Here is a 26,950-nt window from a genome sequence, read left to right on the forward strand (position 1 = left end):
CAGTACTTAATAGGAAAGGAAATTGTGAAAGCAATCATGATCCATCAATCACCTTGAAAACCATTTTCTTTCCTTTCCACTTCTGAGTATCATCCACAAATAAATGGCATACATCTTCTTACTTTATAGAGACATCTATACAGTAGTCCTTCAACCAAGTCTTTTAATTCTAGGCCAACGGCTTCTTATGCTCCAATACATCATCGGTGTTGACATATACACACACAATGAATATTATTGTCTTTAAGAAAAGAAGGAAATCCTGTCATTACAACAACTTGGATGAACCTGAAGGACACTATGTTAAGTGAAATAAGACAGAGAAAGCTAAATACTGCACAGTATCACATACGTGGACTCTAAGAACAAAAAACAAAAAGCAAAAAAACAAAAAACAAAAACAGTTGAACTCATAGAAATAGAGTCGAAAAGTACTTGCCAGGGACTGAGAGGTAGAGAAAATAGGAAAAGATTGGTCAAAGGGTACAAACTTTCAGTCAGAAGATGAATAAGACCTGAGGACCAAATGTATAACATGGTGACTATAGTTGATAATCATTATATAATTGAAATTTGCTGAGAGTAGAACTAAAATGTTCTCACACACACACAAAATCCTTGATTTGATCTGTTCTCCCAGGTGAACAAAGCTCACAGGAACTGAATCATATAAACCAAACAATAAATTTACTAGTAAACTTTAATGTAATTCATTATTTTTCAATGATTAAAATAAAAGTTGTCAAGTTGACCGGTAGGTTGGCCAGTTCATGCATACTTGCTTTTATAAAATCATCCTCATGGAACACCAAATCATTATCACACATAATGCTCAGAATACCCCTTATTCATTCCTTTCTCTATAAGAAAGTCTACACTGGAAAGCCACCTGGGTAGTTCAGTCAGCTAAGCATCTGCCTTCGGCTCAAGTGGTGATCTCAGGGTCCTGGGATCAAGCCTCACCTAGGGCTCTCTGCTCAGCGGAGAGTCTGCATCTCCCTCTCCCTCTGTGCTCGAGCTCGCTCTCTCTCTCTCAAATAAATAGATAAAATCTTTTTAAAAAGTCTGCATTGGAAACAAATGTCATTAGAAGATTTAGCTGAGGAGATTGTTGTATTGTTTTGCCACCAAAACAAATTACCACAAATTTAGCAACTAAAAATAATACCCATTTATTATCTCATGGTTCTGTAGGTCAGAAGTCCAAGTTCAGCATGGTTCAGCTGAGACTGTGGCTTAAGTCTCAGAGGGCTAAAATCAAGGTGTTGGCCAGCCCGGGCTCTTATTTGGAGACTGCAGGGAAATCTGCTTCCAAGCCCATTTAGGAATTCATTTAGCCCATTTAGAATTCAGTTCCTTGAGGTTGGAGGGCTAAGGTCTGATTCTTTGCTGGCTGGCCGTCAGGAGCTTCTTCTAACTCTGCCTGCGGCCTGCGTTCCTTGTCACCTTCTCCCTGTATCTGCATACCAGCAACGCTACTTTCTCATGCATCAGATCTCTCGGACTTCTTTTACTAAATCTCTTCTACTCCCAGCTGGAAAAAGTCCTCTACTTTTAAAGGCTTGTATGATTAGACTGACCCCCTCAAAAATCTAGGTTAATCTATTTTAAAGATCATATGAGGGTGCCTGGGCGGCTCAGTCAGTTAAGTGTCTGACTCTTGATCTCAGCTCAGGTCTTGATCTCAGGGTCATGGGTGTGAAGACTAGTTAAAAGAAAAAAAAATACTTAAAGTCCATATGAGATAGGGAAATGGAAGGACTCCATAAAAATCTGCTTTTTGCTCCTTTTCCTGCTTCTATTCTTGCTAGCATCTCCACCTCCAATTTACGTATGCCTCATAATGCAAATAGTGTATGTCCTCCTTGCAAGGGACAAGGAGCTAATGATTTCTTTAGAATAGATAACATCTGAGGAAGGACCAGGTGAGAATGAGTGGACGAAGTCATCCTATGCTCATTTCAGACCACCAGAGGTAGACATCTGGACGCCAAGATGCCCTGACTCCAAGGAATAACTGACTTATGAAAGATACCTAGGCCCTCGTCTTGGTTCTAACCAGCTCCTGGATGCCTGAGAGGACATCTAGACCAGACCATAATCCTCAGTAAAAACCCCAGACCCCAAGCAAAGATGAGACTCACTCCTTGCCTCTCTGAGTCTCCCAGACACTGTACCTGCACTCTCTCTATACCTTTAATAAACTCTTTCACCTCTTGCTGGCTCATGTTTGATTTCTATCCTGTGTGCAGTCAGGGACCATCTTGGCTGGTCTGGCAGGATGCCCTCTGGGTCTCTGGATCTGGTCTGCCTGCATCACATAATCTTAACAATCTACAAAGTCTTTTTGCTATGTAAGATAGCATATGCACAGGTACCAGGAATTAGGGCATGGACATGCTGGGCAGCGGAGGTGTTCTGTCTACTCATTGGCCACCCACTGGCCCCCAAAGATTCACATCCCTTCCAAATGCAAAATATATCCAATCTATCCCAAGGCCCCAAAGGTCTCATCCTATTACAACATCAATTCAAAGTCTAAAATCTCACCTAAATGACCATCAGCTCAAAAGTCTCAAATCTCATTATCAAAATCATGTAAGGGGTGCCTGGATGGCCCAGTCGATTGGACTTGTGAGTCTTATTTCTGCTCAGGTCATGGTCTCAGAGTCGTGGAATCAAGCCCCATGTTGGGCTCTGCACTCAGCGTGGAGTCTGCTTGGGATTCTCTCTCTCCCTCTCCCTCTGCCCCTACCCCCCCCCCATAAAAATAAATGAATAGGGATGCTTAGGTCGCTCCGTTGGTTAAGCATCTGCCTTCGGCTCAGGTCATGATCCCAGCGTCCTGGGATTGAGTCCCGCATCAGGCTCCTTGCTCAGTGGGGAGCCTGCTTCTCCCTCTGCCGGCCACTCCCCCTGCTTATGCTCGCTCTCTCTCTCTGACAAACAAATAAAATCTTTAAAAAATAATAAAAATAAATGAATAAATAAAATCTCTTTAAAAATCATGCAAATCACATGTGGATGAGGCTCTGGATATAATCCATTAAGTATAATTACTGGGGCACAATTCTTCTCCATCCATGAATATATGAAACAAAAGAAACAAGTTATCTACTCCCAACATACAACAGTGGAAGGATACAACAGCTGTAGGAAAACAGGTATATAGGAGGAGTTCTGGTTCAAACAGGGTAAAAATGTAAGGTAAAACAGAGTCACCAGTCCAAAGTAGTTCTGAAATGGAGCTAGGTAAACTCCATCAGTTTCAAAACCTAGGACAATTCTTGCTTCTCATCTCTGCCCTCTGGGCTCTTGGCTTCACCCTTTGACCCCTCAGCCCTCTGAGCTGTCCTCCTTTTTTCATGAAAGGTAGCATGCATTTGCAGCTGAACAATTTATTAGCCTGCTTCCTGACAGTAAAATGTTGGGAGTCCAACAGCTTTCCTTCATTTTATATTCTCTCCATCCCTTTCAGTCCAAGCTGGCAGTTTCTGCTGTTATAAAGGTCTCAAGAACTTTGCAGATCTCCTTTGGACATGATAGGGATTCAACTCACTCCATTAGACAGAAGTCAGATTCACAAATTCTTTTGACATATTCTCTTCTCTACTTATGGCTTCTGCTGAGATGGCTAAGGGACAATGCCCTTGGGCTTTCTAGAGGCTCTCCAGTTTCATTAAGGGGTACCTTCAGTCATACCCTTAATTAATCTCGTGTCTAAATACTATGACATTTTGATCTTTCCAACATGTCAACAAAGAGTTGTAGAGTCACACACTCCGCTTTTTCTGTAGAGCATGCTTTTCTGACAATGAACCTCCTAATTTTAAGGTCTTTGCTATCTAGATGGGCCTAAAATTTCCCAAATCATCAAGCCATGGTTCCCTTTAATTTACTAGTTCAGGATATACCTTCAACTCTTTGCTTGGGAATCTCCTCTGCTAAGTGCTTCATAATGAGCATGAAATCAGATGGAAGAAATGAATTATCTTAAAACACATCATCAAGATCTGAAAAACTATACAGTTATGTCCACACATTGGAAAGTAACTAACAAGAAGATGTCAGTACTCATGTCAATTAGTCAGAATACCACCTCCCTGGAATAGTATTAGAGACATGCTATCATATATTGACTTGGTGCTATCATTTTCTTTTTTACATAGTATGGTTTTTAGAAATTACTACTATTCCCATTTTATGGATGAAGAGACCACAGCATGGAAAGGTTATATAATTTGCCTAAATCATATAGCTAAGTTAGTGTCAAAGCTAAGACTAACCCAGGTTCTAAAATCCATGCTAGTAACCAATCCATTAGAGAATGCTTCTGTAATATTTTTTTGTCTGTGTTATGTTTTTAAGTGTTATCCACTTTAACACCCAAGGAACTAGTTCATTCCTTTCAACTGTTGTGTTATATTCCATTGTACAAACAGATGATACTAAACATGCTACTAAACAATGAATGTGTCAACCAGGAAATCGAAGAAATTTTAAAAATACATGGAAACAAATGAAAATGAAAACACAACAGTTCCAAACCTTTGGGATACAGCAAAATTGGTCACAAGAGGGAAGTATATAGCCATACCGGCCTACCTCGAGAAGCAAGAAAAATCTCAAATAAACAACCCAACCTTACATCTAAAGGAGATAGAAAAAGAACAACAAACAAAGCCTAAAGCCAGCAGGAGGAAGGAAATAATAAAGATTACAGCAGGTAAATGATAAAGAAACTAAAAAAAAACCAATAGAACAGATCAATGAAACAAGGAGCTGGTTCTTTGAAAAAATTAATAAAATTGATAAACCCCTAGCCAGGTTTATCAAAAAGAAAAGGACTCAAATAAATACAGTCACAAATGAAAGAGGAGAAATAATAACCAACACCACAAAAATACAAACAATTATGAGAGAAGATTATGAAAAATATATGCCAAAAAATTGGACAACCTGGAAGAAATGGACAAATTTCTAGAAACATATAAACTACCAAAACTGAAACAGGAAGAAGTCGAAAACTTGAACAGAATGATAACCACCAAGGAAATTGAATCAGTGATAAAAATCTCCCAACAAACAAAAGTCGAGGACCAGATGGCTTCACAGGTGAATTTTACCAAACATTTAAAGAGTTAATACCATTCTTCTCAAACTATTCCAAAAAACAGAAATGGAAGGAAAACTTCCAAATTTATTCTATGAGGCCAGAATTACCCTGACACCAAAACCAGCTAAGATTCCACTAAAAAAGAAAACAACAGGCCAATATCCCTGACGAACATGGATATAAAAATTCTCAACAAAATACCAGCAGCAGTACATTAAAAGAATTATTCACCAGGATCAATTGGGATTTATGCCTGGGCTGCAAGGGTGGTTCAGTCAATGTGATACACCACATTAATAAAAGAAAGGATAAGAACAATAAGACACTTTCAATAGATGCAGAAAAAGCATTTGACAAAGTACAACATCCATTCATGATAAAAACTCTCAACAAAGTAGTAGGTTAGAGGGAACGTGTCTCAACATAATAAAGGCCATATAAGAAAAACCCACAGTTAATATCATTCCTGATGGGAAAAACGGAGAGCTTTTCGTCTATGGTCAGAAACAAGACAGGGATGCGCACTCTCACCACTGTTATTCAACATAGTACTGGAAGCCCTAGCCACAGCAATCAGACAACATAAAGAAATGAAAGGTATACAAATTGGCACAAAAGAAGCCAAACTTTCACTATTTGCAGATGACACGATACTCTATATAGAAAACCCAAATGACTGCACCAAAAAATTGCTAGAACTGATACACGAATTCTGTAAAGTCACAAGATACAACAATAACATACAGAAATCTGCTGCATTTCTATACACCAATAATGAAGCAGCAGAAAAAGAACTCGAGGAATCAATCCCATTTGCAATTGTACCAAAAACCATTTTTAAGAATAAACCTAACCAGGGGCGCCTGGGTGGCTCAGTCGTTAAGCATCTGCCTTCCGCTTAGGTCATGATCCCAGCATTCTGGGGTCAAGCCCCACATCGGGCTCCCTGTTCAGCGGGAGGCCTGTTTCTCCCTCTCCCACTCCCCCTGCTGGTGTTCCCTCTCACACTGCCTCTCTCTCTGTCAAATAAATACATAAAATTAAAAAAAAAAAAAAAGAAGAAGAAGAAAGAATAAACCTAACCAAAGAGGTGAAAGACCAGTACTCTGACAACTATGAAACACTGATGAAAGAAATTCAAGAAGACACAAAGAAATGGAAAGACTTGAATGCTCATGGATTGGACAACCAATATTGTTAAAATGTCTATACCACCCAAAGCCATCTACACATTTAATGCAATCCCTACCAAAATACCAATAGCGTTTTTCACAGAGCTAGAACAACCAATCCTAAAATTTGTATGGAACCATGAAAGACCCTGAAGAGCCAAAGCAACCTGGAAAAACAAAAAAAAAAAGCAAAGCTGGAGGCATCACAATTCTGGACTTCAGGTTATATTACAAAGCTGTAGTGATCAAAATAGTATGGTAGTGGTACAAAAAACAACACATAGATGAATAAAACAGAACAGAAAACCCAGAAATGAACCCACATTATTTGGTCAATTAATTTTTTGACAAAGCAGGAATGAATATTCAAGGGGAAAAGACAGTCTTTTCAACAAATGGTGCTGGGAAAACTGGACAGCAACATGCAAAAGAATGAAAACTGGACCACTTTTTTACACCATACACAGATACTAAAAATTTTTATCAATCTAACGAGTAGTGATAGCTCGTTTTTTAAATTTGCATCTTTAATAGTGAAGTTGACATTTTATATACTTTTTGGCCATGAACATTTCTCTTCCATGAATTAATTGCTTGTTCCTATCCTTTTTCTATTTTTCTATTGGGTTCAATCATTCTTATTGATTAGTAGATGGTCTTAAGTAGATATATCCTTTGTGGGTTGAAAAGATATTACAAATATCCTCTTTAGTCTGTGTGTTACCTTGTCACTTTGTTTACAGTATCTTTTGTGTATAATTTTAAATTTATATATATAAGATATAGATATCTTTTAATGGTTCTGCACTTACGTCTTATTTTAAGGTATTGAGTGATATCTCAAGAATATAACAATCCTCCTCTATCTTTCACAAAGTTTGAAGCTTTTTCTTTTCACATTCATATCTTGCATAAACCTGTAATTGATTTTTGTGCATGGTACAAGGTAAGTATCTAATTTAACTTTTTTTCCAGATTAATAACCACTGTTCTCCACACATTAAATATTTCATCATTTCTCCACTGAAATTTAGGGTCAGCTTCTCAGTTTGTATTTGATTGTTGATGGTATATAGAAAGCTGCTGATCTGGGGTATTGGTCTTATGTCCATATTCTTGCTAAATTAAATTCTATTAGTACTAATAGTAGATTCCCTTGGATTTAAATCCTTATATCCAGCAGTTTGCTGGTAAATGTTTACCACTATTTCTCTGGGGAGAAACCCCTGATTTGTACCATTAGCAATTTCCATGATATATACTCCTAACATGGCCAACTTTAACCTAACAATGTGATGTTAACCAATTTACAAAACCCCAGAAATTTAAAATATCAGCTGGCAAGAGCTGGTAAAAGCCAGCTCCAGCAGAGTACTGTGTTATGTCTCTTATTTATTTTTATCTTACTGCACTTGCTAGGACTGCCACTCTAATCATTAATAAAAGCCATGATAGGGATGGCTGTGTGGCTCAGTCGGTTAAGTGCCTGCCTTTGGCTCAGGTCATGATCCCAGGGTCCTGGGATGGAGTCCCGGGTCCACTTCCTTGCTCAGCAGGGAGCCTGCTTCTCCTCCTGCCTGCCCCTCCCCCTGCTCGTGCTCTCTCTCTCTCTGACAAATAAATAAATAAATAAAATCATTAAAAAAAAAAGCCATGATAGTGAATATCCTAGTCTTGTTTCTGACTTTATTTTTTCGAAAGATTTTACTTATTTATTTGAGAGAGAGAGAGAGCCAACAGAGAATGGTGACAGAGAGCACAAGCGGATCCCAGGACCCCGGGATCATGACCTGAGCCAAAGGCAGACGCTTAGGTGACTGGGCCACCCAGGCACCCCTTGTTTCTGACTTTAAAGAATGCTTCTAAATATTCAATACTGAGGTGCCTGGGTGGCTCTCAGTTAAGTGTCTGATTCATAATGTCAGCTCAGGTCTTGATCTCAGGGTCCTGAGTTCAAGCCCCACATTGGGTTTCATGCCCTACTTTAAAAAAAAAAAATAATAAATAATAAATAAAGATTCAATACTAGGTAAGTTTGCTTCAGGTTTTTGATAGAGAGCCTTAATTAAGGAAGATTTCTCTGTTTCTATGTCCCTAAGAGCATTCATCATGGATGAGCGCAACATTTTTTTTCAAAAGACTTCCTACATCTTTTGAAATTATCATGTGGTTTGTTCATTTAGTCCTTTAATGTAGTGAATTATACAAATATTTTTTCTAATGTTAAAATCAACCTCTCATTAATGGGATAAACCCAACCTAGTATATTACATTTTGTACTACACAATCTTAGATTCAATTTGTTAATATTTTATTTAAGATGTTTGCATCTTTGTTATTAAATGAGATTGGCCTATAATTTTTCTTTCTACTATTGTCCTTAACCAGTTTTGCTATAAAAGTTGTTTCTCTCATAAAATAAGTTGAGCAGTTTTTCAACTCTCTTTATATTCTCTGGGCATTGTATAAGCTAGAGATTACCTTTCCCTAAAAGTGCAGCAAATCTTACCTTTTAAAATGTCTGAGCCCAGAGTTTGGTGGGGGTGGGGGAAAGAGGCCTATTTTTATTACTTATACATTTTTTTCAAAATAACCATTGATCTAGTCAAGATTTCTATTTTTTTCTTGAATTAATTTTGGTAATTTATACTTTATAAGAAAATTGTCCATTTCATCCAAGTTTTCAAATGTATTGTCATAAAATTATTTATAATATATTCTAATGATTTTTTCTTCAACTTTTTACTTAAATTCTAATTAGTTAACATATAGTGTAATATTGGTTTCAGGAGTAGAATTCAGTGATTCATCACTTATATATAATACCTGGTGCTCATCACAAGTGCCATCCTTAATACCCATCACCCATCTAGCCCATCCCCCCACCCACCTCCCTCAGTTTGTTCTCTGTGGTTAAGTCTCTTATGATTTGTTTCCACCTCTCTCTCTCTCTCTCTGTCTCTTTCTCTTTCTCCTCCCTTCCCATTTATTCATCTGTTTTGTTTTTTAAATTCCACATGAGTGAAATCATATGGTATTTGTCTTTCTCTGACTTATTTCACTTAGCATAATACACTCTAGCTCCATTCACATCATTGCAAATGGCAAGATTTCAACTTTTTTGGTGGCCCAGTAATATTCCATTATACACACATACACACACACACCACATCCTCTTTATCCATTCATCAGTCGATGGATGTAATGATTTTTTTTAAAAGATTTTATTTATTTGAGAGAGAAAGTGAGAGATAGCATGAGAGGGGTGAGGGAGCTCCCTCCTGAGCAGGGAGCCCAATGTGGGACTCGATCCTGGAACTCTGGGATCATGAACTGAGCCAAAGGCAGTCGCTCAACTAACTGAACCACCCAGGAACCCATATGTAATGATTTTTTAAGTCTTAGTTTTTCCTGTGTGTATGCTCCATCTTTTAAAATTCTAAATATTATTTATGCTCTCCACATCTCTGATATTATCAAATTTCAAAAATTATCAAATATTATCAAATATTTTTCAACTCTGTCTTTTTCACTAAACCAGATTTTGGTTTTGTTGATCCTCTCTATTGTTTCTTTATTTTCAATGTCATTACTTCACTTCTACTTTTTTCCTATTTTTCTTCTACTTTCTTTGGATTACTCAGTTGTTCTTTTTTTCTAACTCCTTGAGTAAAATGCCTTGCTTATGGTTTTCAATGTTTCTTATATTCTAATATATGTATTAAACTAGAATTTTAATTTTAATTTTATTCCACAGGTCTAACAGAGTGATCCTGTAGTCACTTAAATATTTCATAAGTTCTAGTGTATCTTCTATGATCAACAGATGATTGAAAGTGTGCTTTTGTTTCCAAAATTATAGGGGATTTTCAATTATCTTTTTGTTACTATTTTCTAATTTTTTTTATTGTGGTCAGAGAACAAAGACTGCATGCTGTAAATCCTTTGATATTTGTTGAGACTTTATGGACTTACTTGGGATCAATTTTTTTAAATATTCCATGTGAGCCTGAAGAAAATGTATATTTCCTATTTGCTGGAGGTCATTGTTTTCTTTTATTTTCTACAGTGACCATGTAATACACTTGCAATCTGAAAAAAAAAGTGACTGAATAAAAAGAGCTAATTAGATCATGACTGCAAAACTAAAAAATCTTCAAAGGAAAGAGATAACAATATTATTATTAAGGATTTACTATATATCAGCTTACTATGTGCCAACAACTGTGATAAGATATTTATACTTACTATCTTATTTAATCCTTACAACATCCTATAAGGAAAATACAACTATTATTCCCATTTTTCAGAAGAAACAGAAGCACAAAAAAATTTGGTAACTTGCCCGGGTCATACAGCTAATTAAGAGAGACACATCTGTGGGGGCACCTGGATGGCTCAGTTGGTTAAGCATCTGACTCTTTGATTTTGGCTCAGGTCATGCTCTCAGGGTTGTGAGATTGAACCCAGCAGTGGGCTCCATGCTGGGTGTGGAGCCTGCTTAAGGTTCTCTCTCTCTGAAGGACAGAAGGTTTATTTGAACAAATTATAGCTGAGAATTTCCCTAATCTGGGGAAGGAAACAGGCATTCAAGGCCAGGAGACACAGAGAACCCGCCTCAAAATCAATAAAAATAGGTCAAAACCTTGACATATAATAGTAAAGCTTGCAAATTTCAAAGAGAAAAGAGAAAATCCTGAAAGCTGCTCAGGACAAGAAGTCCTTAACCTACAAGGGTAGAAACATAAGGCTGGCAGCAGACCTTTCCACAGAGACCTGGTAGGCCAGAAAGGACTGGCATGATATATTCAACATGCTAAATGGGAAAAAAATACAGCCCATATTATCCAACAAGGCTGTCATTCAGAATAGAAAGAGAGATAAAGAGGTTCCAGGACAAACAAAAACTAAAGGAATTTGTGAACACTAAACCAGCCCTGCAAGAAATATTAAAGGGGATCCTTTCAGTGGATGGACAGCCCAAAATTAACATAGACCAAAAAGGAACACAGACAATCTACAGGAACAGTGACTTCACAGGTAACACAATGGCACTAACTTCATAATTTTCAATAATTATTCTGAATGTAAATGGACTAAATGCTCCAATCAAAAGACACAGGGTGTCAGAATGGATTAAAAAAGAAAAAAAAAACAAGACCCATCTTATATGCTGCTTACAGGAGACTCATGTAAGGCTCAAAGACACCTCCAAATTGAAAATGAGGTGGTAGAGAACCATTTATCATGCCAAAGGACATCCAAAGAAATCTGGAGTAGCCATACTTATATCAGACAAACTAGATTTTAAACCAAAGACCGTAATAAGTGATGAAGAAGGACACTATATCATAGTAAAAGGGTCTGTCCAACAAAAAGCTCTAACAATTATAAATATATATGCCCCTAACTTGGGAGCAGCCAAATATATAAACCAATTAATAACAAAATTAAAGAAATTCATTAATAATAATACAATAATAGTAGGGGACTTCAACACCCCACTCACAGCAACGGACAGATCAACTAAGCAGAAGATCAACAAGGAAACAAGGGCTTTGAATGACACACTGAACCAGATGGATTTAACAGATATATTCTGCTATATATATTCTGAACATTTCATCGTAAAGCAGTAGAATACACATTCTTCTCAAGTGCATGTGGAACATTCTCCAGAATAGATCACATACTGAGTCACAAATCAAGTCTCAACCAGTATAAAAAAACTGAGATTATACCATGCAAATTTTCAGACCACAATACTTTAAAACTTGAAGTCAACTGCAAGGAAAAATTTGGAAGGACCACAAATACATGGAGATTAAAGAGCATCCCACTAAAGAATGAATGGGTTAACCAGGATCCACGGAAGCAAATAAAAATGAAAACACGACAGTTCAGAACCTTTGGGATGCAACAAAGGTGGTCATAAGAGAGAAGTATATTGCAGTACAGGCTTTTCTCAAAAAATAAGATAAGTCTCAAATACACAACCTAACACTACACCTAGAGATGGAAAAAGAACAGCAAATAAAGCTTAAATCCAGCAGGAGAAGAAAATAAAGATTAGAGCAGAAATCAATGATATAGAAATAAAAAAATAGTAGAACAGATCAACAAAACTAGGATCTGGTTCCTTGAAAGAATTAATAAGATTGATAATCTCTGGGATACCTGGGTGGCTCAGGGGTTAAGCATCTGCCTTTGGCTCCGGTCATGATCCCAGGGTCCTGGGATCGAGCCTTGCGTCAGGCTCCCAGGGAGACTGCTTCTCCCTCTCCCTCTGCCTCCTGCTTTGTCTCTGTCTCCCTCTCTGCTCATGCTTCTCCCTCTCCCTCTGCCTCCTGCTCTGTCTCTGTCTCCCTCTCTCAGATAATATCTTAAAAAAAAAAAAAAAAGATCAATAAACTCCTAGCCAGACTTATCAAAAAGAGAAAGGACCCAAATAAATAAAATCATGAATGAAAGAGGAGAGATCACAACAAATACCAAAGAAATACAAACAATTATAAGAGATTATAAGCAATTATATGTCAACAAATTATGCAATCTGGAAAAATGGATACATTCTTAGAAACATATAAACTACCAAAACTGAAACAGGAAGAAATAGAAAACCTGAACAGACTCATAACCAACAAAGAAATTGAATGAGTCAATTTCAAAAATCTCCCAACAAACAAGAGTCCAAGGCTGGAGGGCTTTCCAGGGGAATTCTATCAAACATTCGAAGAATTGATACCTATTCTGAAATTGTTTCAAAAAACAGAAAGAGAAGGAAAACTTTTAAACTCATTCTATGAGGCTAGCATTACCCTGATCCCAAAACCAGATAAAGACCCCACCAAAAAGGAGAATTATAGACCAATATCCCTGATGAGCATGGATGCAAAAATTCTCACCAAGATACTAGCTAAAAAAACATTAAGAGGATTATTCACCACGACCAAGTGGGATTTATTCCTGGGCTGCACGGTGATTCAACATCTGCAAATCAATCAACGTGAAACACCACATTAATTAAAGAAAGGTCAAGAACCATATGATCCTCTCAATAGACGCAGAAAAAAAGCATTTGACAAAACACAGCATCCTTTCTTGAGCAAAACTCTCCACAGTGTAGGGATAGAGGGAACATACCTCAATATCATAAAAGCCATATATGAAAACCCACAGTGAATATCATCCTTGATGGGGAAGAACTGAGAGCTTTTCCCCTAAGGTCAGGAACACGACAGGGATGTCCACTCTCATCACTGTTGCTCAACATAGTACCAGAAGTCCTAGCCTCAGCAATCATACAACAAAAAGAAATAAAAAGCATCCAAATTAAAAATGTAGAAGTCAAACTTTCACTCCTAGAAGACAACATGATGCTCTATGTAGAAAACCCAAAAGATTCCAGCAAAAAATTGCTAGAACTGACACAGGAATTCAGCAAAGTTGCAGGATATAAAATCAGTGCACAGAAGTCAGTTGCATTTCTATACACTAACAATGAGGCAGAAGAAAGAGAAATCAAGGAATGAATCCCATTTACAATTTCACCAAAAACAACGAGATACCTAGGAATAAACCTAAACAAACAGGTAAAGGATCTGTACTCTGAAAACTACAGAACACTTATGAAAGAAATTGAGGAAGAAGCAAAAAAATGGAAAAACTTTCCATGCTCATGGATTGGAAGAACAAATATTGTTAAATGTCTATGCTATCCAAAGCAATCTACATATTCCATGCAATCCCTATCAAAATACCATCAACATTTTTCACAGAGCTAGAACAAACAATCCTAAAATTTGTATGGAACCAGAAAAGACCCCAAATAGTCAAAGGAATGTTGAAAAAGAAAACCAAAGCTGGAGGCATCACAATTCTGGACTTCGAGTTGTGTTACAAAGTTGTAATCATCCATACTCTGGTTTCTCTTCAGATCGCATAAATCTTTCGCCTTTTACAAAGTTGTAATCATCCAGATAGTATGGTACTGGCACAAAAACAGATGCATAGGTCAATGGAATAGACAATAGAGAACAACAGAATAGAGAACCCAGAAATGGACCCTCAACTCTCTGGTCAACTAATCTTCAACAGTGCAGTAAAGAATATCCAATGGAGGGGCGCCTGGGTGGCACAGCGGTTGAGCGTCTGCCTTCGGCTCAGGGTGTAATCCCGGTGTTCTGGGATCGAGCCCCACATCAGGCTCCTCCGCTAGGAGCCTGCTTCTTCCTCTCCCACTCCCCCTGCTTGTGTTCCCTCTCTCACTGGCTGTCTCTATCTCTGTCAAATAAATAAATAAATAAATAAAATCTTAAAAAAAAAAAAAAAGAATATCCAATGGAAAAAAGACAGTGTCTTCAACAAATGGTGTTGGGAAAATTGGACAGCCATATGCAGAAAAATGAAACAGGGCCACTTTCTTACACCATACACAAAAATAAACTCAAAGGATGAAAGACCTAAATGTGAGCTAGGAATCGATCAAAATCCTAGAGAACACAGGTAGCAACCTCTTTGTTGTTTTTTTTTTTTTTAAAGATTTTATTTATTTATTTGACAGAGATAGAGACAGCTAGTGAGAGAGGGAACACAAGCAGGGGGAGTGGGAGAGGAAGAAGCAGGCTCACAGCAGAGGAGCCTGATGTGGGGCTCGATCCCAGAACGCCGGGATCACGCCCTGAGCCGAAGGCAGACGCTTAACGACTGAGCCACCCAGGCGCCCCACAGGTAGCAACCTCTTTGACCTTGACCACAGCAACTTCTTGCTAGACACGTTTCCAAAGGCAAGAGAAACAAAAGCAAAAATGAACTACTGGGACTTCATCAAGATAAAAAGCTTTTGCACAGCAAGGGAAATAGTTGACAAAACTAAAAGGCAACCTACAGAATGGGAGAAAATATTTGCAATGTCTTATCAGACAAAGGGCTAGTATCCAAAATCTATTAAAAAAAAAAAGTATCACACTCAGCACCCAAAAAACAAAAAAATCCAATCAAGAAATGCGCAGAAGACATGAACAGACATTTCTCCAGAGAATACATAACAATGTCCAATAGACACATGAAAAAATGTTCAGCATCACTTCGCATCAGGGAAATATCAATCAAAGCCACAATGAGATACCACCTCACACCAGTCAGAATGGCTAAAATTAACAAGTCAGGAAATGACAGATGTTTGCGAGGATGCGGAGAAAGGGGAACTCTCTTACACTGTTTGTGGGGATGCAAACTGGTACAGCCACTCTGGAAAACAGTATGGAGGTTCCTCAAAAAGTTAAAAATAGAGCTACTCAGGGCACCTGGGTGGCTCAGTCAGTTAAGAGTGTGCTTTCGGAAAAATAAATAAGTAAATAAAAAAGAGTGTGCTTTCGGCAGGTCATGATAGGGTTCCTGGATGGAGCCCCATGTTGGGCTCCCTGCTCAGTGGGGAGTCTGTTTCTCCCTCTGGCTCTCCCCCTGGCTCATGCTCTCTCTATCTCTCTCTCTATCGAATAAATAAATAAATAAAATCTTTTAAAAAAATAGAGCTATCCTGTGACCAACAATTGCACTACTAGATATTTATCCAAAGGATACAAACAAAGTGATTTGAGGGGCACATGCACCCCAATGTTTATAGCAGCAATGCCCACAAATAGCCAAAATATGGAAAGAGCCCAGATGTCCATTGACAGACAAATGGATAAAGAAGTTGTGGTGGATATATAAAGTGGAATATTACTCAGCCATCAAAAGGAATGAAATCTTGCCATTTGCAGCAATGTGGATGGAACTAGAGGGTATTATGCTAAGGGAAATAAGTCAGACAGAGAAAGACAAATACCATATGATTTCACTCATATGTGGAATTTAAGAAACAAAACAGAGGAACATAGGGGGAAGGGAAAGAAAAATAAAATTAGATGAAAACAGAGAGGGAGGCAAAGCATAAGAGACTCTAAATCTAGGAAACAAACTGAAGGTTGCTGGAGGGGAAGGAGGTGGGGGAGTGGGGTAACTGGGTGATGGGCATTAAGGAGGGCAGTGATGTAATGAGCACTGGATGTTATATGCAACTGATGAATCACTAAATTCTACTTCTGAAACTAACAATATAATATGTTAATTAAATTGAATTTAAATTAAAAAAAGTTCTCTCTCCCCACCCCCACTCACACCTGCACATGCAGGCTCTCTCTCTCAAAAAAAAAGAGTGAATGTGTACTTAACTTCTATGATATACTATACCAACATGCATACACATACTCACACATTCATGCATATGTATACATATATATGTAAGACATAAAGCAGGCACATCAACTTTATCCAACTAGAGATGGTACATAGCATCTTTAGGTAGTCATAAGTAATATCAATGAGAGAAAAAAGACAAAATACCTCTGGTGGTTTTTTCATTCAGATTCACACCATATTTTGCCAAAGCTCTAATCACATCACTTTGCCCAGCCATACAAGCAGCATACAACAAATTTCTCCCAACGATGTCTTCTTCCAAGAGTAGCTGCATGGCCTGTTCATGATGAGGGTTCTCAGGATCCTCAAAAAACTTCTGCAAACCTTCTACATCCCCTGTGAGAGCAGGTTGTAAGAGAGGATTAAGAGTGACTGTTTCCTCTGGTTCTTTCACTTCTTCTTCATCTTCTTCTTCTTCATCATCTTCTTGCTGTGAGAAAAATACTGATTTTTCTGAACTCTCTGATTCTGGAGGTCCTTCTGGCTCCATTAACTCCAAAAATACCTAAGGCCAAGAAAAAGTAATAGTAATTACTCAAAAAATAATAATAATCTAAGCAAACAAATCAATATTTGTTTATCTGCTTATTTCTTCAGTCAACTGACAATATAGATGGGATAAAAATACTTAACTGGTTCATTAGGGAAATGCAAATCAAAACCACCATGGGATACCTAACTGGCAATATACCTATTGGCATGGCTATCATCAAAAAGACAAAAAGTTTGGCAGGCCTGTGGGAGAACTTTACCCTCATGCGCTGGTGAGATGGGGATGAAAGATGGCGCAGCCATTTTGGAAAATGGTGTGGCAGTTTCTTCAAAAGCTAAGCATTAGTGTAACATACAACACAACAGTTCCATTACTGGGTGTCTATTCAGGAGAAATGAAAAGATTCGTCTGCACAAAGACTTATACGTGAATGCTCACAGCAGCATTGTTCATGATCGCCAAAAAACTCAAAACAATCCAAATGTTCAATTAGTGAATGGATGAACACAACTTGGTATAGCCTTAGAATGGGATTTTATTTGACAATAAAAAGGGACAAACTGCTCAAACATGCTACAGCTTGGATGAACCTCAAAGACACCATGAAAAGTGAGGGAAGCCAGACGTAAAAGACACATTGTAGGATTTCATTGACGCAAAATGTTCCGAGGCATATTTATAGAAACAGAAAGCAAATTAGTGGTTGTCATGAGCTGGGGGTGGGGACAGCCCCCAGAAATAGGCACAGGAGAACTGCCAGGGGGATGGAAAGTCTCTAAAACAAGTATGGTGATGATCACACAACCCTATAAATTTAATAAACATCATCGAATGGTAGACTTGAAAAAAAAGTACTTAAATGGTTGAAAATAATCATAAAATAGGACACTTCATCCATGCAATCAATTGTGCACACTGCCTGAATATACACTAAAATGCTGAATGTGTAATATAAACAGTAAATTCAACAGGAACAGAAGAAACAGATCAATGTGGCTAAATTTATTAGGAAAAGATTGAAAGAGAATGCTAAAGAGATTCACCTGCCTAAACAAGGGTCCATGTTGGGGAAAAGTGAAAAATACAGAGGGATTATTGGAGCCAGATTAAAACTTTAAAACCTAGGCACTGACATTTAGACAGAATTATTCATTCAGTGATGCTTACTGAAAGCTTACTAATGTACCAAGTGCTGTGTAGGCACTATGTAAATTACAAAGAAGAACCAAATTTATTTCCTGCCCTCAACGACTTACTATTTTAAGGGAGAAAATATGACATGCACAAAAGGTAATAAGTGCTAAGTATCATAAGACATGAAGAATGCTATGGGAGTTCAGAAGGGATGAGATTAATTCCAGGAACAATTAATTAATCAATTAATTAATCAATTAATCATGCTCACTCTGGCAGAACACATATTAAATTGGTAGTGAATCAGAAAAGAGTAGTACATTCCCCTTCGTATGTATAAGTAGTACATTCCCCTTCATATGTATAAGAATGTTTGTAACATCACTATTCATAACAGCAAAAATCCTGGGCAGGAAAACAAAGCCCAAGAACAGGAGCATAAACTGTAGCATAGTCACACAAAATAGTATATAGTAGTTAAAATGAATAAATAATAGTGATACCATGTGGTAGGCAGTTTCTAACATGGCTGCCAGTGACTCTCACCCTGTCTCCTGGTATTCATACCCTTGTGTAATTCCCTCCCCTTGAAAGCAGCCTGGACATAGTGACTTTCTTCTAATGAGAATACAGCAACAGTGATGGGATGTCATTGCCACAATTTGGTTATAGCAGACTGTGACTTTGTCTTGGTATTCTCTCCCTGGCTCTTCTCATGTAGTATGATGGAAAGGGCCACCTTTCAAGGAACAGAGGGCAACCTCTGGCCAACAGCCAGTAAGAAACAGAAGCCTGCAATCCATTAGCCCATGAGGAACTTAATTCACTCTGCCAACAACCACAGAAGGAGCTTGGAAGTGGATCTGCCCCAGATGAACCTTGAGATGACTGAAGTCACTGGCAACACCTTGACTGTAGCTTCGTGAGAGATGCCAAAGCGAAAGATCTAGCTAGGCTGTGCCCTGATTCCTGAGCCAGAGAAACTGGGAGATAATGAATGTGTGCTATTTTAAGCTACCACATTTGGGGGTAATCTGTCATGCAGCAATAAATAACTAAAGCATATAATATGAATGAATTTTAGCAATATAACATTAATGGGAAAAATAGATCCATAAGATTATATATATCAAGATAAATTTTTGTAAAGTTCAAAGCAATTAAAATGGATGTTTTAGGAATGCAAATAGACGCAGTAAGACTATTTTTTTAAAAAGAAGAAAAGCAAGATTCCACACAAGATTCAGGATCATGTTTCTGGCAGGAGGGTAGCGGGGGAAGACACAGGAAATGGAATAAATGGAGTCATATATTTTGTAAAAATTACAGCATTAAGCTGGGCCAGAACGAATGGGCAAGATTTGGTCACTCAGAAGGCAGAAGGAAGGGCACACTAGTTAGACAGAATAACATCTCTATCTACCATAGCCTTATATTAATCTCTACCCTCACTAAATGTGTATACTTGTAAGCTGTTGAAGTTAGGAATTCTTTGATTACAGATAACAGAAAAATAATAAGACTGACTTTTACAAGTAAAAGATTATTTTTTCACATAACAAGAAATTTAAAGGTGGAGACGATTCAGCAGCTCAAAAATATAGATGCAAGCTCTTTCTATCTTTCTATTCCATCATAGTGTGTAAGACTTTCATCATCACAGCTGTTGCCTCATAGTGACAAGAGGACTGTCATAACTCCTGGCATCACATCTGCATTTTTTTATAATAATTTTTTATTATGTTATGTTAGTCACCATACAGTACATCCTTAGTTTTTGATGTAGTGTTCCATGATTCATTATTTGCGTATAACACGCAGTGCTCCAGAAGGGGGAACACATCTGCATTTGTGGCAGGAAAATGGGGGAATCCTCCAAAGGATAGCTATGCCATCCATCCTTTTTAAAAGGAAAGCAAAACAAATTTTTTTTTTGAGATTTTATTTATTTATTTATTTGACAGAGATAGAGACAGCCAGCGAGAGAGGGAACACAAGCAGGGGGAGTGGGAGAGGAAGAAGCAGGCCCATAGCATAGGAGCCTGATGTGGGGCTCGATCCCATAACGCCAGGATCACGCCCTGAGCTGAAGGCAGACGCTTAACCGCTGTGCCACCCAGGCGCCCCAAAACAAATTCTTTCTTAACAAACCCTAACAAAGGCCAGATTGTATCCCTATATTTAAAAGAAACAACAAAAAAAAAGAAGTCAAGTTTCTCAATTTTCCTGTCTTTATAATAGAAGCAAGCAAGATAGATAGGGTTGGGAAGGGGAGTTGTTTGCCCATCAGCCATGACTCCGCCATAAGATGTGGCCCAAACCTTATCTTTGAAATTGTTTCATTTAATTCCTTCATTTTACAGAATAGAGAAAACTTACACTCCTTTTGAGTGCTAGCATCTAACTCTCCACCCTCCCAATACATATACACACACACGTACACACTACACACACACACGCACATAGATACACTTTCTTAAAGAATCCCAATCTCCATTTTAGAGATTTCTAGTGGGAGATAAAGCTAACCTTCCACTATGTAAGCCAAAGAGGCAAGACCCTCCTCCTCTCCATCTCCCCACAAGGTTGGCGGGGGCGAGATTATAAATTAGGCTCTGCCAATCAGCTGCTCAATCCTACGATCTTGACATATTTTCTGCTGTTGTTTTTAATCGTTTCATATTAGTTTAAGGTATACAGCATAATAATTTGATCCATGTACATATTATAAAATGATTACCATGGTAAGCTAATATCCATCACCCCACATAATTACAAAAGTTTTTTTCTTGTGATGCAAACTTTTAAGATCTAATCTCTTAGCAACTTTCAAATACAATGTAGTATTGTATTTAATTCAATGCAGTATTGTCAACTATAGTCACCACGCTGTACAGAGCATTCCCAGAATGTATTTATCCTATAACTGGACGTTTTTACCTTTTGACCCTCTTTACCCATTTGACCTACCCCTAACTCTACCTCTGGCAGCCACCGATCTATTCTCCATATCTGTGAGTTAAGTTTTTTTAGCTTTCACAATAAATGACCAGGATCTTGACACCTGAACAAGGGACACGGGAACATGAGGTTAGTTGAAGGTCATTCATCACAGTGACAGCAAGGGTGTACTGATTAAAGTTCCTGCTATGAGCACATGTTGTGGTTCTTGTGGTCTGACCCTCCAAAGCTCCCTTGGTTACTGCTCCTTTTCAGGCTCCTCATGAACATGTGAGCTCCTCATTTAGTACTCAGACACAGCTGTCTTCCCTAAAATCTGATCTCCCCTTTAGGAATAGAACCCCATTCTCTTTTTTTTTTTAACCACGCATTTTTTAAAAAACAATATTTATATTGGAATAAAACTACTTCCCAGTCTCTCTTGCAACATAACGTGACCATATGTTCAAATAGTAGGCATAAGATGTGAGTAGTCATGTAGTATGCACCTTCTAGGAAAATGTAATCCCTTCTTACTGGATTGCAAGCATGATGACTAGAGCATGCACTGCTAATTTAGACCATGAGGTGGATGTCCTGTCCAAATACATATATATTGTTTAATATATTGTATTATACATGGTATATCTAAGTTATTTTATTGTATTATGTAATATATATTAGTTTATGATATCTTATTTCCATTTTATATATGTAAATATATATACATCTTCTACTGATAGGGTAACCAAACAAATAACTTATTGTCAGTAGTAATGGACACTTGGGACACTTTTGTCCTGGGTACACTGCATATATGGGGTATACCTGCATGTATATCATTAACCAAAATACTATTTATCCTTACTACATGTAATATACTGATGTTTTTATTCCCATTATATTTTTTTAATTTTTCATTTTTTAAGTAATGTCTATACCCAACGTGGGGCTCAAACTCAGGACCTTCAAATCAAGAGTTGCATGCTCTTCCGACTGAGCCAGCCAGGTGTCCCTATTCTCATTATATTTTTTAAGGCTGGTGCCACCCACCAAACTGATTTCATGATCCACTAATGGGGTACAAGCCACACTGTGAAGAAACATTAGTTTTGAATAACCTCTATGGAACTATACCAAGAAATCAACAAGAGAGAATTTAACAGATGTTAGACAGCATGTGTTTATAGTTAATAGCTTGGGTGACATATGTTTCAATGTACCCAGGGCAGTTCTAGTTACATCTGTTCCCCCTGCTGTAATTTTTAATAGCATCCTCTTTTACTCTCAAAGATGTCTACCATTACCACACAATAAATTGTTTTGTCGCCCTATTAATAACATTGCGATCTTCTGGAACATATCTGCTATAGATATCTATACTCAAACTTTAGAGAACAGAGGCAGAATATGCTTAAAATACCTTTCCTCACCAGCCTAGTGAGGGCCCAGACATGAGACCTTGAAGATACTGAGAAAATCCGATTTACATCTCATGCACATTCTTGTTACTAGGCCTAGAATAATGTTTTTTTCCTCCTCCATTCCTACTAGCCAAATCCTATTTAGGCCAAGCTATAAACTTATTTTCTTCCTAAAACTTTCCTTGACTCCTCTCTAGAATGCACATGGGCCTTTCCCTCCTATGATCTTCAAAGGCCATTATATGTAGTCTGTAACATACAACTTACCAAGTCATGGTATTATATTATTTTCTACTTGTTTCAACTATAAAAGACATCTACCTAATTAGATTATAAACTGGATGGGGGCAAGGATCAAGCCTTACATTTTTCTTGTGTCACTTTCAGATTACCACAATTCTTGACATGTTTGTATTCAATAACTCTTAACATCAAGGCTGCAATTACCACTGCTTTTCTTCACAGCCAAGAACAATAGGTTTTGGAGTTAGAAAGACTTGAGTTTATAATCCAATCCTGCAATTTATTAGTTGCATAATACTGGGTGATTTACTTAATCTCTTGTAGGAATAACACTAGACCTAGTTTATAGGATTGTTCTGAGAACTAGACTAAATTAGATGATGGATATGCCAAGCACATGGCGAGCACTCAGGAAGCAAAACCTATCATCATCATATATCATTATTTCTCCAGCAAAAGCATTCATGAAATAAAAGAAGAGATGGTAATACTATTTTTTATTCTTTTTCTTTAATACACTGTTGTCCTACACAAGGTGTGAATAAATTATTTTCTCTCTATGACCACCAAACTTTTGATTACAGACACATTATTCTGCATCTATGGCCCCAGGTTAATTCAGAGATTTATAAATAAACTGGATCAAATCTGGAAATACAATTCAGTCCAGAATACTCAAAGCTACCCTTGATATATCTTTGAATGGAGCTTAATTTCCATATTATTCTGGAGCCAGAATTAACATGATTAGGGCAGCATTTCTCAAATTCCTTGATCTCAGGGCTCTTTACACTCTTAAAAATGGAAAGTTCCCAAAATTATTATGTGGGTTCTATCTACCAATATTTACCATATTAGAAAAAAATGTCATATTAGAAATTAAAATTTAGAAATCTTTAAAATATTAGTTCATCTTAAAATAATTACATGTTAACATACAAAATATAGCTTATGAAAAATATATTTTACAAGGAAAATTTGATGAGAAGAGTAGCATTATTTTACATTTTTGCAAATCTCTAATGTCTGGCTTATTAGAAAAGAGATGGGTTCAAATACCTGCTTCAGCTTTCATTGCCATGACATGTGATGTTGTGATATCACCTGTTATTTAGCCTCTAGAAAACCACTACAGCATGTGAAAGAATGAGAATACAAAGACAAATGATGTCTTTAATATGAAGATAATAATAAATGATATCTTTAACATGAAGATAGCTTTACTGGTGAACTCCCCGAAAAATGTCGTAAGGATCCCCAGGGAATACTCAGATCATACTTTGAGAACCACTGGCCTAGGACAAAGTCCTAGGACACAAGCCACCCTGATCTATGGTCAAACCTTTGAGACTGTTCTAGTCCAAATCTAGACTAAACTGAGATCAGCCTTTCTGAAATAAAAGGACAAAGTGAAGTCTTCCAGGGCATTTATCCGTAGGCCTGCCTTTTATTTTTATTTATTTATTTATTTATTTATTTATTTATTTATTTGACAGAGAGAGAGACAGTCATTGAGAGAGGGAACACAGCAGGGTGAGTGGAAGAGGAAGAAGCAGGCTCACAGCGGAGGAACCTGATGTGGGGCTCGATCCCATAACGCCGGGATCACACCCAGAGCCGAAGGCAGACGCTTAACCGCTGTGCCACCCAGGCGCCCCAGGCCTGCCTTTTAAAAGACATCTAATCAGGAGGAAAAAAGTAAACTCTCCTGTCATATGTTTGGTGGTCTAATGCTGATTGTGTCCTTCATCATACTGTCTTTTCAAGATAGAGCAAAGAATTTTTTCTTCTTATAACATCGAAGTTTTAGAATATTTTAAAGCATTTTTACTGTGACTATAAGTACTAATAGGATGACCATAATAACAGCTTTTTCTTTCTTCCTGTTATCAATATTCTATATATTGAAATGTTTTTTTTAAGATTTATTTATTTGAGAGAGAGAAAGAAAGAGAGAGCATAGGGAGAGGGAGAATCTCAAGCAGACTCCACACTGAGCACGGAGCCTGACATGGGGCTGGATCTCATGACCCTGAGATCGTGACCTGAGCAGAAATTAAGAGCTGGACACTTAACCAACTGAACCCAGATGCCCCTATATTGAAAATGTTTAACTCTACTTCCTTGCTAAAGTTTTTGTTTTAGAAAATACTTATTTTCCATGAGAAATATGTAATTTATATTTAACATAAGCTTATTTTTGTTATTGTTAAAAGAATTAATAAACATGTTTTAATTCCCAGTCTTAATTTCTAATTCTTACTATATTTTTAATGCTTACTATATGGCTAGATATAACCCACATAAATGAAAGCTCTTTGGGATCAGTAATTTTTTAAGAGTGTAATGGAATCCTGGGACCAAAAAGTTTGAGGACCACTGTTTTAGGACATGGATGAGATCCAGAAGTGGCAGAGTCTTGCAGGAGCCCTTGCCCCCTCAAGCTTGCTGTAACAGGGTGAAGAAGTTCTGTAGGGCAGGAGGTCTGTGGATCAAACCACCCCGCCCAGGGTGGAAGGGAAGTCACAAAAAAGACTCAGGGCACTGACCAAACCAGGAGAGATGTATTCATAAGGTACATGACTCCAAACACGACAAAGGGACCTCAGACACTTCCTCCCAGATCTCATGAATTCACACATACCCACATACTAAGACACCATCTCAAGGAGAGAATCAGGGGAGAAGTTATCTGAGAACCTAAATATTTTTGTGTAAGAGAAATTAAACATTAGACAAAGAAGCCAATTACAGAGAGGTCTAAACTTTAAAACCAATTGAACATTTCAATTATTTTTTTTCCTAATAATCAATGAGTGAGTGCTCACAAAAAAAACTAGGTCATAGACAAAAATAAATTACATTTTCTTTGCCCACAAAAGTTATAACAGAAATCAAAATTGCAACCTAAGGGCCTATAACCAAAAGTTCATAGAGAATGTAAGCATGGAGAGGGGAGACAGGGTTGGAACTACGAAGGCAGAATGGCACAGCAGTCTGTGAGTCGGAAGGCCCATGCTTGAGTCCTCATTCTGGTATTTAATAATTATGTGACTTTTCTGAACTCACACTCCTTATTCATGAAATGAGAACAGCACCTATTCTGCTTTACTTAATTCGAGTCGGAAAGCAAGTCTACAAACTCTTCCTTTTAACTATAAAGTGCGAACTCTTTTGAGGTCGCTAAGGCACTAATAATAGAACATCACAGAGGCCACGGTCCTCCCCCCCCCCCCCAGGCCATTCCCCACAGTCTAGTGGGGAAGCCACCAGTAAATCAGCAAGGACGGTGAGATAAGGGATATAAAAGGAGATAAGCAAAGAGCGCTTTGACAGTAAAGACGCTGGACAGCTAAATTAGATTCGCAGCGGGGAGGTTCGGAAAGGCTTCCCAGAAGTGGAGGAGTAGGAGTCTTAAAATAAGAAGAAAAGGGCAAACCAGATAATGAAAAGCACCAACAAAGGGCAAGGAGGCAGACAAGCTCGAAGTTATGATGAATAGATCTTAAGGGCCTTTTAAGCTAGTTGAAGTCTTGCTTCAAAAAACGTAGTCCCTTGAGGATGTTAAGTCCCCAGCTCAAGGAGGGGCCCCAAAGGGCAGCCCGGAGCCCCGGGGGTTAAACAAAGGAAGGCCTGAAGAAGAGCAAGCAGAGAGTGGCAGCCGCACCGCGCGTCCCTGGAGGGCCGGCGGGGCGGGCACCAGTCACTTCTGGACGCCGGTGTTCGCCTTCCGGCCCGAATCCCTGAGGGACCCTCGGGGATCTCCGAGGCTGCCCGCCGGGCGGGAGCCGCTCTATAAAGCTCGGTGCAGAGGCGAAGCCTAAGGCCGCCGCGGCTGACGCCCACGCCCCTCCGGCTCCAGCCCCAGCGGCCACGCGCGGAGACGCCCCTTCCTCCCCCCGTCCCCACTCCAAGCACCCACCGTGGACCTCCTCGCGGACTCCGACTCACCGCTCCCGGGACCCCGGGCTTTCGCGGTTACCATGGCGACGGCGCACCCTTGCGCGGTAGCGCCGCCCCGAGCGCTGCGGTTCCGGCAGCGCGCGAGGGTCAAGGTTGCCAGGTGCGAGTTGCGAGAGCGGGAGAAAACCGGGAGGCATTCGTCAAAATGAGTTAAATCGCTGCGTTCGGATGGTGGCGCGCGGGTTTTTCTTTATTTTGTAAATTTTCTACCTTATGGTCTGTA

General features: G+C 38.4%; 1 protein-coding gene across 1 annotated transcript in view; it reads right to left on the reverse strand.

The window, feature by feature from the left end:
- Positions 1–17,027, reverse strand: part of ANKRD45 (ankyrin repeat domain 45) — a 44,205-nt gene extending 27,178 nt beyond the window's left edge. Inside the window, 1 exon segment of the mRNA XM_008696451.2 lies at positions 16,675–17,027. Coding sequence (XP_008694673.2) covers positions 16,675–17,020 — 346 coding nt within the window. The 5' untranslated portion in view covers positions 17,021–17,027.
- Positions 17,028–26,950: the final 9,923 nt, after the last annotated feature.

This window comes from Ursus maritimus, unplaced genomic scaffold (assembly GCF_017311325.1).
Source record: "Ursus maritimus isolate PB19 unplaced genomic scaffold, ASM1731132v1 scaffold_2, whole genome shotgun sequence".
NCBI lineage: Eukaryota > Metazoa > Chordata > Mammalia > Carnivora > Ursidae > Ursus > Ursus maritimus.